The sequence below is a fragment of the Muscardinus avellanarius genome (genome assembly GCF_963383645.1).
Source record: "Muscardinus avellanarius genome assembly, chromosome: 6".
In the NCBI taxonomy this organism is placed as follows: Eukaryota; Metazoa; Chordata; class Mammalia; order Rodentia; family Gliridae; genus Muscardinus; species Muscardinus avellanarius.
The window spans coordinates 97,778,617-97,794,207 of record NC_137791.1 but is presented as its reverse complement, the minus strand read 5'-3'; the positions used below and the strand labels follow the sequence as shown (position 1 = coordinate 97,794,207).

The 15,591-nt window shown below is 41.2% G+C and overlaps 1 protein-coding gene across 1 annotated transcript in view; it reads left to right on the top strand.

Annotated features, from left to right (window-relative positions):
* Positions 1 to 15,591, top strand: part of CWH43 (cell wall biogenesis 43 C-terminal homolog) — a gene marked incomplete at both ends in the record, with an annotated part of 54,568 nt that overhangs the window by 15,804 nt on the left and 23,173 nt on the right. Inside the window, 4 exons of the mRNA XM_080698164.1 lie at positions 2,626 to 2,751; positions 7,502 to 7,581; positions 12,767 to 12,872; positions 14,371 to 14,506. Of these exons, the coding sequence (XP_080554290.1) occupies positions 2,626 to 2,751; positions 7,502 to 7,581; positions 12,767 to 12,872; positions 14,371 to 14,506 (448 nt within the window). The remainder of the gene's footprint in view (positions 1 to 2,625; positions 2,752 to 7,501; positions 7,582 to 12,766; positions 12,873 to 14,370; positions 14,507 to 15,591) is intronic.

The window sequence follows — 15,591 nt, the reverse complement described above, 5'->3', positions numbered from 1 at the left end:
GTAATAGGCTCATAACTAGCATAAATATACCCAGGGATTGTGATTTCTTTTTGGTTGTCTTAAATTTTATCAATGATCTTTATTTACCATATATATACATATATACATACATATTTCTTATTATAAATGATAAATTCCCAAATCATAGAATAAATGCAATTCCCATTTCTATGGTGATGAACTGACAAACCCAAATTAAAATTTCATAAACTTAGCTTCATGTTTTAAAATGGTCTCTGACAGTAATAAAATTACTGATTTATACCAGGTATACACAAATCAAATGTTGCCAATCATTTTATTTTTATTTATTATTTTAAAATGTAAATAAAGCATGCCAAGTCATTTCATGATTAAACCTTAGCAAATAAGGCGTTAGGGGTCCAGGTCCTATCTGCTCATGCATTCATGTTTCCATTTGTTCATTTCTTCATTAAAAGATGAATTCATAGCTGGACATGGTGGCACACGCTTGTAATCCCAGCACTTGAGAGGCAGAGACAGGAGGATCCAGGTTCACAGCCAGCCTTAGTTGATTAGTGAGGCCCTCTGCAACTTAGTGAGGCCCTGTTTCAAAATAAACAAGAATTTAAAAAAAATATGGCTGGGGTGTATAGTTTGGAGGTAGAAGGCCCCTGGGCTCAATCCCCAGTACGAAAAAAAAAAAAAAAGCAGCATCCATGCAGCTGCCATGGGAGATGAAAAACATCTGTGTCTGCCCACCTGGAGCTTTGGTCTACTGGGGAGACACATAGACAGAGGAGACAAATCCTTGTGATGGTTCTGCAGGGCGAGTGTCATGTGGGCGAGGGGTGGCTTCCGTGTTCTGTCGCCACTTGTCTTCCCACAACCTCCTGCCTCATGAACTAGATATCTTTCAGGACAGGCTGCTTTGGAAGCTGCATTATTAAATTGCATGTAATATTTTAGAAACAACGTTTGAGAATTTGTTACTTCTGGTTGATGCCCAAGGCCCCATCTAGTAGAGAAATACATTGCTGCATTTCCTGGCTTGACCTTGGCTTTGTGAACTTTGTGTCTCTCTGGTTTCTTCTAGGTGGGCGTCCTCTGTCCTGCTCCTTTTCTTTTCCAATGCCTTGCTTTTTTTCTTACTCCAGCTTGTTTAGGGATCTGTCAAGGTGAAGAAAATGAGAAAGTAAGAGCAATTCTGTGTGTGAATTTGTTTCTTTAGAATATTATGACTGATGAGCTTTTTGAGTTCCTTCTCATGCATGGGATTGCAGAAAACATACATTATTACAGCTTCATTCAATCAAGCACCTTTCAGTAAGAGTGACAATTGGTTAGGGCTCAAAAACCAAGAAACGCTGGTAATGTTCAGAGTAGCTTTTACTACAACTAAATTAGAAAGAATCTGCGTCATATCAGAAAGAGTATAAATTTATTTCCTAGATTTGACTTGCTGTTTCCTCGAAAATCACACATACCTTTTTATGCTGGCCTCCTACCTACGCTTAACTTTTACTTAACATTTCCTACTTTATGGATTATGTTATCCTTCTATTATCTAAGACTCACATATGATTTTAGGAGTGTGCACACTTCATGTGTAAACTACTTCGCAATGCATCCCCACTTGGCTCAACTTTACTGGCTTCTTCTTTTGGCACACTGAGTTCTGGCCTCTGAAGGACCCTGTGTCCAGAGCGCCCACATCCCGGGGCACGATCACTGCCACAAGCATGGCCCTATTAATAACCTACACTTGATCCATTATGTTCCTCAGTTTGGTGCATGCAGAAGCCCTCCAGGGGAGGGACTGAATCTTTACAGAAGCCCAGTCAGTCCTTTCTACAGTGCCCCACTGCTCCCTGCCCAATCAACACTCAGTGTCAAACACCAGCCGAAACCCAACAACTTGGAAAGAGGAAATTTAAAGGTATCCCTCATCGGGAAAAAGCCTGGGGTCCTCTCATTTAGAGCTTGATTCCTAGAATCCTACCTGACTTATTGAGATCAACCCTATCTATAAAAGCACTGCTAGTGTAATTGCTTAGGTGCTGAGATAAATTAACTCAGTAACTGAATTTCCAGGGTATGTTCTTTTAAAAGGAATCTTGGGCTGGGCATGGTGGCAAAGGCTTGTAATCCCAGCATTTGGGAGGCTGAGACAGGAGGATGGCGGTTCGCAGACAGCCTCAGCTACTTAGTGAGGCCCTTTGCAACTCAGTGAGACCCTGTTTCAAAATAAAGAATAACAAATAGGGCTAGGAGTCAGGCGTGGTGGCGCATGCTTGGAATCCCAGCATTTGGGAGGCTGAGACCGGAGGATCACGGTTGCAGACAGCCTGAACTACTTAGTGAGGCCCTCTGCAACTTAGTGAGACCCTGTTTCAAAATAAAGAATAAAAATAGGGCAGGAGGTGTAGTTCAAAGGTCGAATTCCCCCAAGTTCCAGCCCGAGACCGGTAAAAAAAAAAAAAAAAAAAGGACTGGAGGTGTAGCTCGGAGGTAAAATACCCCTGGGTTCCATCTCCAGTAGCACCAACCAACCAACCAAGCAACAAACAAAACAAAACAAAATGAATCTTGGCTCCTGAAATTTACGATTGGAAGGATTTTCAGATTAAACTTTAATATATTCTTTTTCTCTCTTTTAAACAGGTACCATGATGCTCATTATTGGGCTGAATATGCTATTTGGTCCTAAGAAAAGCCTTGACTTTCTTCTTCAAACAAAAGCCAGTTCTAAAATGCTTTTCAAAAAGAGTGAAAAGTACATGAAACTTTGTAAGTATAGTTTTGCTTTCTTTTTAAAAAATGTTTATCATATAAATTCTCAAACACGAAATTAAAGTGTATAATAATGTCTCACTATGTTGCTGAGAGCCTAAGTTGCCAAGCCTGCCTTTAAACATGTGATCTTCCTGTCTCAGCCACCTAAATACTGGAATTACAAGTGTCTGTTATCACGCCCAAGCCCACCTCTTATTTTTGTTTTGAAACAGGGTCAGTTGTCAACAGTTTGCAATGTTGTTAACAACTACTTTCCTTTCTGTTTGTTTAAATGGTTTATTTTATGTTGGAGTACTGGGGATTGAATCCAGGGGCAGTCTACCTCTTAGCTACACCACAGCCCTATTTTATTTTTTATTTTGAAACATGACCTTAGTAAATTGCTGAGACTGGTCATTACGATCCTCCTGTTTCAGCCTCCCAAGTACTGGAATTATTAGAGCGCACCACCGCTCCTGGGTTTGTTTAAGTATTTAATTTTTAATTTTTTTTTGGGTGGTACTGGGGTGGAACCCAGAGGCTTTCTACCTCCGGGCTATACTCCCAGTCCTATTTTATACCTTATTTGGAAACAGGGTCTCACTAAGTAGCTGAGGCTGGCTTCGAACCTTTGTGATCCTCCTGTCTCAGCCTCCCAAGTGCAGGGATTACAAGCGTGCACCACCACGCACGGCTAATTTTTAATTTTTAATTTTTTTTTTGGTGGTACTAGGGGTGGAACCCTGTGGCTTTCTACCTCCGGGCTATACTCCCAGACCTATTTTATATTTTATTTAGAAACAGGGTGTCACTAAGTTGCTGAGAGCCTCACTAAGTAGCTGAGGCTGGCTTTGAACCTGTGCGATCCTCCTATCTTAGCCTCCCAAGCGCGGGGATTACAAGCGTGCGCCACCATGCCCAGCTGTTTAAGTATTTTAAACCAAGTCTCTGATATCATCTATCATTTCAACAATAAATACTATGTATTAGTTTTATTTCACTTCTAACATAGATAAGATTATTTAACAGGTACAATTTCTAAAATGCCTTGTTTTAATAATTATGACTACTCCATATCTTGGTTTTTTTTTGGTGGTACTGGGGTTCCTGGAAGCCCTTCTACCTCCGGGCTACACTCCCAGACCTATTTTTACATTTTTATTTGGAAACAGGGTCTCCTAAGCCAGCGCGCGCGGCTGGCTTCAAACCTGCGCGATCCTCCTGTCTCTGCCTCCCAAGCGTGGGGATTACAAGCGTGTGCCACCATGCCCGGCCTTCTTGGTTTTTTTTTTAATGGGGGAAATTAAATATGTTAACATTAGGAATGTTACAAAACTAGAGACTCAAACATGAAATTAGTTTACTACTCCAAAATTTGATTCATTTAAAATGGACTGAATTAGCCGGGTGTGGTGGCGCACGCTTGTAATCCCCGCGCTTGAGAGGCGGAGACAGGAGGATTGCGCTGGTTCGAAGCCAGCCTCGCTGGCTTAAGAGACCCTGTTTCCAAATAAAATATAAAATAGGTCTGGGAGTGTACACTGGAGGTAGAAGGGCTTCCAGGAACCCTAGTACCACCAAAAATAAATAAATAAAAAGTAAAAAAAATAAATAAAATGGACTGAATTAAATGTAAATATTTATTGAATATATGTAGTATTCAGATTAAGTCATGTAGGATACAAAGACATATAAACAATGTTCTCTACCCTCAAGGACTGGAGAGTTTACTAAGGACACAAAATAATTGAGTATAAAAGATTGAAAACAATACACTATGTACTTTTTCAAAATATTTCTAAAAGGCATGTCACAGAGCAGTAAGACTATTGGATAAAAACTATCATACATTTCATCATAATTTGAAAAGACTATATTCAAATTTATGGAGGTGAGTTTTTTGGGCTTCCTCAGATTTTGGTAAGTTTCTTGAAACCAGGATCTGGCTGGCTTTTGTTTTTAAATTCTTGCAACTTTTTTTCATAATTCTTTAATTTGTTCATCAATTGAGGCATTTGGAAAAACTTATATACAGAACTTTTCAAAAATGGAGCTCGCCAGGCATGGTGGTGCACGCTTGTAATCCCCGTGCTTAGGAGGCGGAGACAGGAGGATCGCGCAGGTTCGAAGCCAGCCACGCGCGCTGGCTTAAGAGACCCTGTTTCCAAATAAAAACCTATAAAAATAGGTCTGGGAGCATAGCCCAGAAGTAGAAGGGTTTCCAGGAACCCCAGTACCACCACCACCAAAAAAAAAAAAAAAAAAAAAAAAATGGAGCTCATTTTTTAGAGAAGTTTTAGGCTCACAGAAAAACTAAATGGAAGGTGCAGAGGATGCCCATATACCTTCTGCCCCCACATACGTAAGCCATTCGGACTATTAAAGTCACTAACTGGAGTGATACATTTGTCATAACCAGTGATTCACTGAAACATCTCCATCACCCAAAGTCCATAATCCAGATTAGGGTTCACCCTTGGTATTGTTCATTCTGTAGCTTTTGAAAAATATATAATGGCATGCATTCACTGTTTTAATATCATGCAGAGTAGTTTTGCTGTCCCAAGTATTCCTCGTGCTCCGCTTCCTCATTCCTCCTTCCTCCAAACCCTGGCAGCTTATGATCATTTGACTGTTTTCATTGTTTTGCCTTTTTCCAGAATACCAACTTTATTTTGGGGGTTTAGTCTAATTTTCTATTGTACTTTTTTCTGATAGACTATGATTTAGGTCTACCACCTTACCTTCCTTTTTCATTTTCCATTTTCTCTAGGTATATTTTTCCTTATGGATTTCTTTTGCACTAATTAGGTTTTCTCCCCACCACCACCACCTCGCCTTCCTCCTTTCCTTTCTTTTTTAGAAATTATACCTTTAGCCGGGCGTGGTGGCGCACGCTTGTAATCCCCGCGCTTGGGAGGCTGAGGCAGGAGGATCGCGCAGGTTCGAAGCCAGCCGTGCTGACTTAAGAGACCCTGTTTCCAAATAAAAATATAAAATAGGTCTGGGAGTGTAGCCCGGAAGTAGAAGGGCTTCCAGGAATCCTAGTACCACCAAAAAAAAAAAAAAAAAAAAAGAAAAGAAATTATACCTTCAATTTTGATTTTTCAGTGGTTGCCTACTTTTGTTTCAGCACATTGAAGATGCTATTTTCCTGCCTTCTGGCTTCCATATTTGCTGTCGAGAAGGGAGCTGTTGGAACTCTTGCATCTTTGAAGATGTTTGGTCTTTTCTCTCTGGCAGCCCTTCTCTTTGTTTCAGTCTTTTGCAATATCATTATGCTGTGTTGGATATGGATATTTCTTCCCATCTTGCTTGGGCATCTGGGCTTTATGAATCTGAAGAGCCATGTCTTTTATTAATTCTAGAAATTCCTCAACATCACTTCTGTAAGTATCATCACTTCCTAGTTCTTTTTCCTTGGTTCTTTTCGACTCCGATTGCTTGTGTTGGACCTTCTAACTTTGTTCTCCATTCTCTTCACGAACACTTTCATTTTTTCTACCTCGGCTTTTATGCTTGCCATTCACACAAATTCTCTACTCAGCTTTGTCTAGTCTGCTCTTTCCCTTGTTCATGGAACCCCCTGATTTTAATTATATAATTGCATATTTTTATTTGTAGAGTTTGTTTTTACAAATTTTCCTGACTGCTTGTTTTAGTCTCCTATTCCATAGTCATACTGCTGAATGCCTTCTTTTATTTTCTCTGCATGTTAAGCATATTTGCTTTGTGTTTGGATTCTTAACATTCCAATATCTGAAGTCTTTGTGGGCTTGGTTCTTCAACCTCTCTTTTTCTGCTGGTTCCTGCTCATGGAGACTTGTTTTCTTGTATATTTTATAATTTATTTTTACTTTAAGCTTGTGTTCCTTGGAACGCTTTTTAAAATATTTTTTAAAACTTATGTTTAAAGTATGGTTTATGTATGCATATTGCACATTAAATTAACCCAAGAATTAAACATTCACACAAACTCCTTGGCCAATAGAATTATTATTATTATTATTATTATTATTATTATTATTATTATTACTGTACTGGGCACTGAGCCCAGGGGCATTTTAATTTTACCTTGGCATTACACTCTGGGCCTTATTTTATTTTACTTTATTTTAAAAAAGGATCTTGTTAGGTTGCTGAGGCTGTCCTCAAACCTGCGGTCCTCCTGTCTCAGCTTTCCAGTACTGGGATTATAGGCGTTTGCCACAGCACCTGATTTTTTAATTTTTTTCAGGTCTGGGGATGGAACCCAGGGGCATTCGACCTTCGAGCTACACCCCCTGCCCTATTTTTTATTCTTTATTTTGAAACCCGGTCTCAGTGAGTTGCAGAGGGCCTCACTAAGTAGCTGAGGCTGTCTGCGTACAGCGATCCTCCAGTCTCATCCTCCTGAAAGCTGGGATTACAAGTGTGCGCCACCACGCCTGGCACAGCACTTGATTTAAAAAAAATTATTATTATTATTATTGTTGTTGTTGTTGTTGTTGTTGTTGTTGTTATTGTTGTTGTTGTTGTTGGTACTGGGGTTCCTGGAAACCCTTCTATCTCCGGGCTACACTCCCAGACACATATTTTTTATATTTTTATTTGGAAACAGGGTCTCTTAAGCCAGCGAGGCTGGCTTCGAACCTGCTCAATCCTCCTGTCTCTGCCTCCCAAGCGCGGGGATTACAAGCGTGCGCCACCACGTCCACCTGAAAACATTATTTTGAAGACAATAAATTCAGTTTCATTTAAAGAAGTTTTTCTTTTCCCTCTTTAGTTCTGTGGCTGCTTGTTGGTGTGGGGTTGTTGGGATTAGGACTACGATATAAAACCTACGAGAGAAAATTGGGCAAAGGGGTAAGTAAATAAATATTTTAGGATATTTTATATTATATATTTTATATTATATATTTTATATTATATTTTATATATATATAAATTATATATATAAATATATTATATTATATTTTATTTTATTTTATATTATATTATATATAATATATATAATATATTTTATATTATATATTATTATATATATATATATTTATATATATAAATATATTTATATATATTTATATATATATTTTATATTATATATTTTAGGATATTTTAGGATAGAGTCTTATATGATGTATGTATATAGATGTATTTTTTCTCTTTACTATTCTGATTGATGCTATGCCTGAGTTTTACATATCCTAAAGTATGGCTTTGGGGTCCTTAGCCCCTGGGGTTACATGCTGATAATTTTATGAAATTATTTTATGAAGCTGGTTCTTGTGAGAGGATAAATGAGAGGCAAATTTCTCCTGACTTTTGTTGTATGGTGTCATTTTTACTCTTAGTTATTTAATATATCTAGCCTATGAGATAAGGAATTATCTTATAATTGGTAGATATTCTGAAGAGAGCAATGTGAGATTCTTTGGCTTTAAAAAAATCTTACAATTCTTGATTTTCAGATTATGGATAGCTTGTGTGTTGATGAGTTGTGGACGTTTTCTTGGGTCTTTCTTTTTCCTGATGCTATCTATAGGTTAAATACCGCCTTCTGTAAAGGTGAGCAGAACTGAGAATAACTTATTGCAGAGTGGTGCTTTCTATCTACTCTGATTAAAATTCCATTGTATTTCATAATGCAGTCAGAGTTACAGTTTGGGCTAAGATGGAATTGTATGGTTAACTTTACATTTCAGTGATCTGTACTGTCAGGAACAATGTTCATATTAAATAAAAGCTGTACTGAGGATGGCAACCGTGTTTCTCTTGTTCATCTCTATTATCAGCACCTTACTGAGAGCTCGGTGCATATTCTCAAGTATTTCCCTTTTCTTTCCTTTCTTTTTCTTTCGTTTTCTTTTCATTCATTTCTCCTTCCTTTCCCTCATTCCCTCCTCCCTTCTCTCTCCCTCCCTCCCTCCCTCCCTCCCTTCCTTCCTTCCTTCCTTCCTTCCTTCCTTCCTTCCTTCCTTCCTTCCTTCCTTCCTCTCTTTCTGGGGATCAAATCCAGAGCCTTGCCCAGTGACTACTTTCTAATAAGTAGATAGTAGTAGGCTGTCTCACTGCTACAACATTCTCACTGCTATAATCAAAAAAAAAAAAAAAAAAAAAACCCTGAAGAAGAAAGATTTATTTGCCCACAGCTCTTTGGAGATGTCTGCAGAGCTCAGAGAATGGTGGAAGGAAGTGAAGAGAGGGAGGGAGGGCACTTAGACTCTGCTTCTCATAGAGGCAGAAAGGAGGGGGGGGGAGAGGGAGAGAAAGAGAGAGAGAAAGAGGCGCTTTAGAGAGAGCTGGAGGCCCAGGGGCAGGAGGAAGGACCTACAGTCCCCAAGGCCATTCCCCAGGGACCCCTCCTTAGCAACCGAGCCCAGCTGCCAACATTGCTGCCTTGTTTCCATCAGGGCTGGGAAAACCTTCTAAATCCAAACCATTACACAGGCCATCACTCCCTGAGCTCTTTCTTGTGCTCTTTAGTTGTTAGCTTTTATTATTGCTACATAACATCCAGTGTCTGTCATTAGAGGACACCTGATATCAGCCAGGAATACTTTTTTTTGAAAGAAGTCGTGTGAGTTGGGCGTGGTGGTGCATGCTTGTAATCCCAGCACTTGGGAGACTGAGACAGGAGGATCACAGGTTCATGGCCAGCTTCAGTTACTTAGTGAGACCCTGTTTCAAAATAAAGAATTAAAAAAAAAATAGGGATGGAGGTGTAACTCCAAGGCAGAATATCCCTGGGTTCCATCCCCAGTACAGAAAAAAAAAAAAGTAATTTGATTTAGATTTACTACCTTTTAATTAATTAATTTGATAAATCTTTATTGTTTCTCTTGTGTGTGTGTGTGTGTGTGTGTGTGTGTGTGTGTGTGTGTGTGTGGTACTAGGGATTGAATCCAGGGGCATTCTAACTCCAAGCTACCCAGCCCTCTTATTTTTATTTTGAAACAAGGTCTTAGCCGGGCGTGGTGGCACATGCTTATAATCCCTGCGCTTGGGAGGCTGAGGCAGGAGGATCGCACAGGTTCAAAGCCAGCCTCAGCTACTTAGTGAGGCTCTCAGCAACTTAGTGAGACCCTGTTTCCAAATAAAATATAAAAATAGGTCTGGGAGTATAGCCCGGAGGTAGATAGCCCCTGGTTTTACCCCAGTACCACCAAAAAACAAAACAAAACAAAAAACAAAACAAAACAAAACAAATAAACAACAACAACAAAAGAAAATGGGTCTTGCTAGGTCGCTGAGTCTTACTACTTCCTGAGGCTGTCCTTGACCTGCAGTCCTCCTGTCTCAGCCTCCCAAGCGTGTGCCACCATGCCTGGCTGTATTGAGTGTCTCATGAGGTGCCTGGTGCCAGGGATATAAAGACAAATGAGCTGGACAAGGTCCTTGCCCTCCCAGAATTTGCATCCTGGTAGAGAAAGTTGGTATTCAGAGGAACAAATAAAGATTGTAATTTTATTTACTTATTATTGATTGATTGTGGTGCTGCGGATTGAACTCAAGGGCGTTTTATCTTCAAGTTACACCCCCAGCTCTTTTTTATTTTATTTTATTTATTTATTTTTGTTTTAGAAACAGGATCTTGCTGAGTTGCTGAGATTCTTGCTGTCACCACTGAGGCTATCCTCGAGCCTGTGATCCTCCTGTCTCAGTCCCCCAAATCTTGGGATTACAGGCAAGCACCACCATGGCCGGCTAAGACTTAGCATTTTATTTATTTATTTGTTTGTTTGTTTATTTTTTGGTGGTACTGGGGGTGGATCCCAGGGGCTTTCTACCTCCGGGCTATACTCCCAGACCTATTTTTTTTTTATATTTTATTTGGAAACAGGGTCTCACTAAGTTGCGGAGAGCCTCACTAAGTAGCTGAGGCTGGCTTCGAACCTGTGTGATCCTCCTGTCTCAGCCTCCCAAGCGCAGGGATTACAAGCGTGCGCCACCACGCCCAGCTTAAGACTTATCATTTTAGGATCAGCCTGTTCTGAAGGAGATATGAAGTGGAGAGTAGCAGTTTGGAGAGTCAGAGAAAAGTGGTTTCAGGATGGAGCATTTAAGATGAAACTTGAAAGCCGAGAAAAACTCGGTGTTCAGACAGTTGGGCTCAGTCAGGCAGAAGAAACTTGGACAATGGGCTAAGGGGGAGCCACCCTGGTGCGCTTAAGGAATGTCAGGGTGAGCCACATGGCAGATGCCTGGGGGAGTGGTACAAGATGAAACTGGAGAGACCAAGGATGGCCATGTCACATAGGGCCTCAGAGACCCCAGGGAGAGTTCTGACCCCATTTTACTTGCAATGGAAGCCACGGCGAAGTATCTCAAGCACAAGTGGAGAAAATGATGTAAGTCGATTTGGTTGCCACGGGAAGGACGAGTTGTAGGTGGATGCAAGTGGAGGCAGGGAGGTGAGTCTGGAGCTTTCTCAGTCGTCCAGGAGAGAGATGATGGTGGTTTCAATGGGTCTAGGGCAGGGGAGGTAGAAGAAGTGGAAAGACTTAGATTATCTTTTGAAAGTAGAGTTGATAGGATTGGCTGATGGTCTGGATGTTGCTGGATAAGAAACAGGAAGGAACCAAGGATGACATCTATGTTTTTGGCTTGAGCTCCTGGATGGACAGAGATGGCATCTACTGATATGGGAAGATGGAAGGAATAGCAGGTCTTGGAGTGCTAGACTCCAGAATTTACTACAGATGTATGGTTGTGTGGAAAAGGTTAGCTCGATGAATATAATCGTGCCTCTGGAGATCTCCGTGGAGTCTCTGTTTCATGGAAATGGAAAATTTCTGCTGCATTCTCTTTTCATGACATTCACTAAACTCAATGATCCTTCTCATGTAAAGATGAAACGCCAGCCGATAGAACACATGCACTGACCTGTCCCTAAGCAGTGGCCTTCCTTTGCAAAGATGTTACTATTTCCTTCTCCTGGCCCCAACTTGTAAGGGCCAATTTGAATTGTTGCTTTTTTCAGTTGCAACCATGGGTTTGTTCTAAACCAGTCATTCTCTTTCACAGGAGCCCTGATGTAGATCAGGAGGCAGTTGCTTGAGCTAGATGGTTAAGACTGAATAGTGCGTTCCCTGATTATCTCATGAATCCAATGAACCTGAGAGAGGAGCTCTGCCCCGGACCTCACCAGTCCACATTCACATTCACGTCTAGGACAGAATAGGTGGTCCCTGTATAAATATGGTAAAGGCCTCTAGGTATCCCTCTATATGGTTCTTCTCTTCTGCAAGGGCAACAACTATCCTAAGTATGGTGGGGTTTAAAACAGCAATTTTCATGCATTTATTTATATTGTTACTACATATAGTATATCCCCAGACACTATTGTTGTTTCCACGTTTTTAACTATTTCTAAGTTACATCTCATGTGTATTTTGCAACTTACCTTTTTACTTAAAATGATCTTTGTGAGATTCATCCACATGGAAGTATGTCACCCTAATTCATTTATTGGGCTGTGCAGTGTTCTATTATTATAACATAATTTTTTATTTCTTTTCCTGTTGATGAACAGCCAGCCTGTTTCTTTTTTCTTTTTCTTTTTTTTTTTTTTGGCGGGTTTGGGAATGGAACCCAGGGGCATTTGACCTCCGAGCTACACCCTCTGCCCCATTTTTTTATTCTTTTATTTTGAAACAGGGTCTCACTAAGTTGCTCAGGGCCTCACTAAGTAGCCGAGGCTGTCCGTGAACTGCGATCTTCTGGTCTCAGCCTCCCGAATGCTGGGATTACAAGCGTGCGCCACCACGCCCGGCTTCAGCCAGCCTGTTTCTAATATTTCAGAATTTATAAGTAAGGCTTATTGAAAATGTTTTCCAGACATTCCTTCTGACTTCTAAGCTTAAGCTACAAGTTCACAGAAGACTTATTATGAGAATATCAAATATCTCCTTATTTTTATGAGTTAAATGTGGGCACATGTGTAAGGAAATTCCTTTGCGGAAATACGAATTGGGTGGGGGGAGAAAAATAGGTTTGCTGAAACCGCTATTGTTCCATTATCCTAAATACCATTAAAACAATTCCTCAGGCACCAGCCAAAGACTTCTCTGCCGCCATCTGGCCTTTCAGGTTTGGATACGACAATCAAGGATGGTCCAGTCTAGAAAGAGCAGCTCAATTGCTCAACCAGACAGGTAAGACTTCCTGGACTTCGTTCCAGGTTGGGAGAAACTACTGCTGTCACTTTTATCTTCAGCAAGACCATAAGTCACAGAAGGAAGGCTTTCTGGGTCATACACTAATCTCTTAAAAAGGCATTGCTTTGATGGGCAGCTGCAGGATTTAAGCTTTTGAGATCACATCTGTCTTTGAGAGCAATACAAGGGTTCTGATCAATACCTGAGGCCGGGTCTCTACAGGAGATTCTTGCAATGTCCTTATTGTTAGAGATGCCCCTACTGGGAGCTTTTATCATCTGGGGACTCACCACTGGGGACCAGAAAACTGTTGGATTAAAAAGCAGAATGGATCAAGGCCAGCCTCAGCAATTTAGCAGGCCCTCAGCAACTTAGCAAGACCCTATTTCAAAATAAAAAAATGAAAAAGGGCTGGAGGTGTAGCTCAGGGGTAGAATGCCTCTGGGTTCAATACACACACACACATACACACAATATATATAAATAAATAAAAATAAAACATACAAATAAAAATAAAAACAAGAAAGGCAGAATGGAGCAGAGCACGCTGGATCATTCCTATAATCCCAGTATTTGGGAGACTGAGACAGGAGGATCGCAGGCTTGAGGCCAGCCTCAGCAACTAGCAAGGCCCTCTGTAATCTAGTGAGACCCTGTTTCAAAATAAAATAGGGCAGGGAAGGTATCTCAGAGGCAAAACACCCCTGGGTTCAATCCCCAGTACCAAAACCAAAACCAAAACCAAACCAAAACAAAAAATGAGACTGAATCAAGAGTAAGGTTCAGTTATGAAGAAGCTTGCTTTCAAGGACCCCAGGGCCAACTTTGTTTCAGTGTCCTAGAGTGATGATCTTTGTATTTTACAGGCACCCTGTAAAATATGTGGGAATTTGCTCCTTAGATTGGTGGCATAGAATATGTGCAAAATAAGAGCTAAGCAGGTTGTTCTTAATGGCGGGCATGCCTCCTGAGAGACTTGTGAGCGTCTGTATGACTGCAGTACCGCAGAAAATCTCTCCGGCTCTTAGTCCGTATTTAGTCTCGTTTGCAGGCCTCTGAAGCACACCTGGCTAACGTCGAAATCCGCCAATGCACTTCTGTGTGGCAGGAGAGTGTGCCCTGGAGCCACGCGCTTTCGCACACCTTCTGTTGTTTCTGCATGTAAACTGGGTATTGGTGAAAGGCTTTAAGATTATTTGGGATTTGGAGAAAGGTGTTAAGAATATTTGAAAGTGTAGAAAAGTTATGTTTTTTACCTTTCCCAGTATTTCCCCAAGGTGTTCCACGTTTTTATTATGTCCCGAACACGGGCAACTTTCCTATTGTAGTTGAGATTTGAGCCACTTCCCTTTGGTGAGTCCTAAGGATTGCGTTGTTGTTCGGGGAGGGAGGTTATGAGTAAAGCCAAGGCAAGGGCACAGGTCCAGACTGGATCTGCTGCTCGCTTTCCGCATCACTGTGACTCCTTATGAGTGCCTTTTCTCTTTTGACATAGGTGCAGATTTCATAACGATTTTGGAGAGCGATGCTTCTAAACCCTATATGGGGAACAATGACTTAACCATGTGGCTGGGAGAGAAGTTAGGTTTCTATACAGATTTTGGTCCAAGCACAAGGGATCACACCTGGGGGTGAGTACTCCTCAGGAATGACCACAGCGCTGAAAGACTAGTCAGCTTGGGCTTAGAGCGAAGGGTTGAGATGATCAACTCTGTCCTGTGAACATGACCCAGTGCTTCGTTAGGGGTGGGAGGTGCTGAAGATATGCATACCGCTTAGTTTTTACATCGTTTTCCCTGTTGTTGGCTATTTTCAGTCGGGTTGATATTACAGGACCTGGTCTGTCTGACCTGGATACATTTTTAGGAAGCTTATGTTTAAGTGGAAAAAGGCAAGACAGTTGGCTCTCTGTATCTGCAGATTTATTTCATTGTCAGGTTCAATTGACCTTAGATTGAAAATACTTGAAAAATTCCCCAAAGCGAAACTTGCATTTGCCATGTACCAAGTACCGCATGGAGGACATGTGAATACAGTGATGTGTAGGTATTGTACTAGGCATTATAAGGAATCTAGAGATGATAAAAAGTGCTCAGAAGGATGTATATAGGTTATATGCAAATATGTCATTTTATATAAGGCACTTGAGCATTCATGGATTCATGGTGGGGTACTCTGGAATCAGTCTTCCACAGATACTGAGGAATAACTGTAAACTGACACATAAAAAAATAAATAAGATGCCGGGCATGGTGGCGCATGCTTGTAATCCCAGCATTTGGGAGGCTGAGACAGGAGGATCGTGGTTTTAAGACAGCCTCAGCTACTACTTGGTGAGACCCTCTGCAACTCAGAGAGAGAGAGAGAGAGAGAGAGAGAGAGAGAGAGAGAGAGAGAGAGAGAGAGAGGGGACCAGGTGGGCAGTGGCCATGGGGATGGTCAGGAAGGTCTCTCTGAACACTCACAACCAGTTAGGAAAGGCTGAGGGAAGAGCTTGAAAGCCTGCAGTAGGGGAGATCTTGGGGGGAACTGGCAAGATAGGAAGCTGAGGGAGGGCGCCTGACCAGAGGGGGCCCCTTTCACCCAGTTCTGATGATGCCATCGAAGGGTTTTTAAACAGGGCGGCGATCTGGTTTGATTTACATTCTAAAAGCTCACTCTGGCCATTCTGGGAAGGATAGGAGTGGGAGCTGAGAGGCAGGGAGGATGTAGGTGG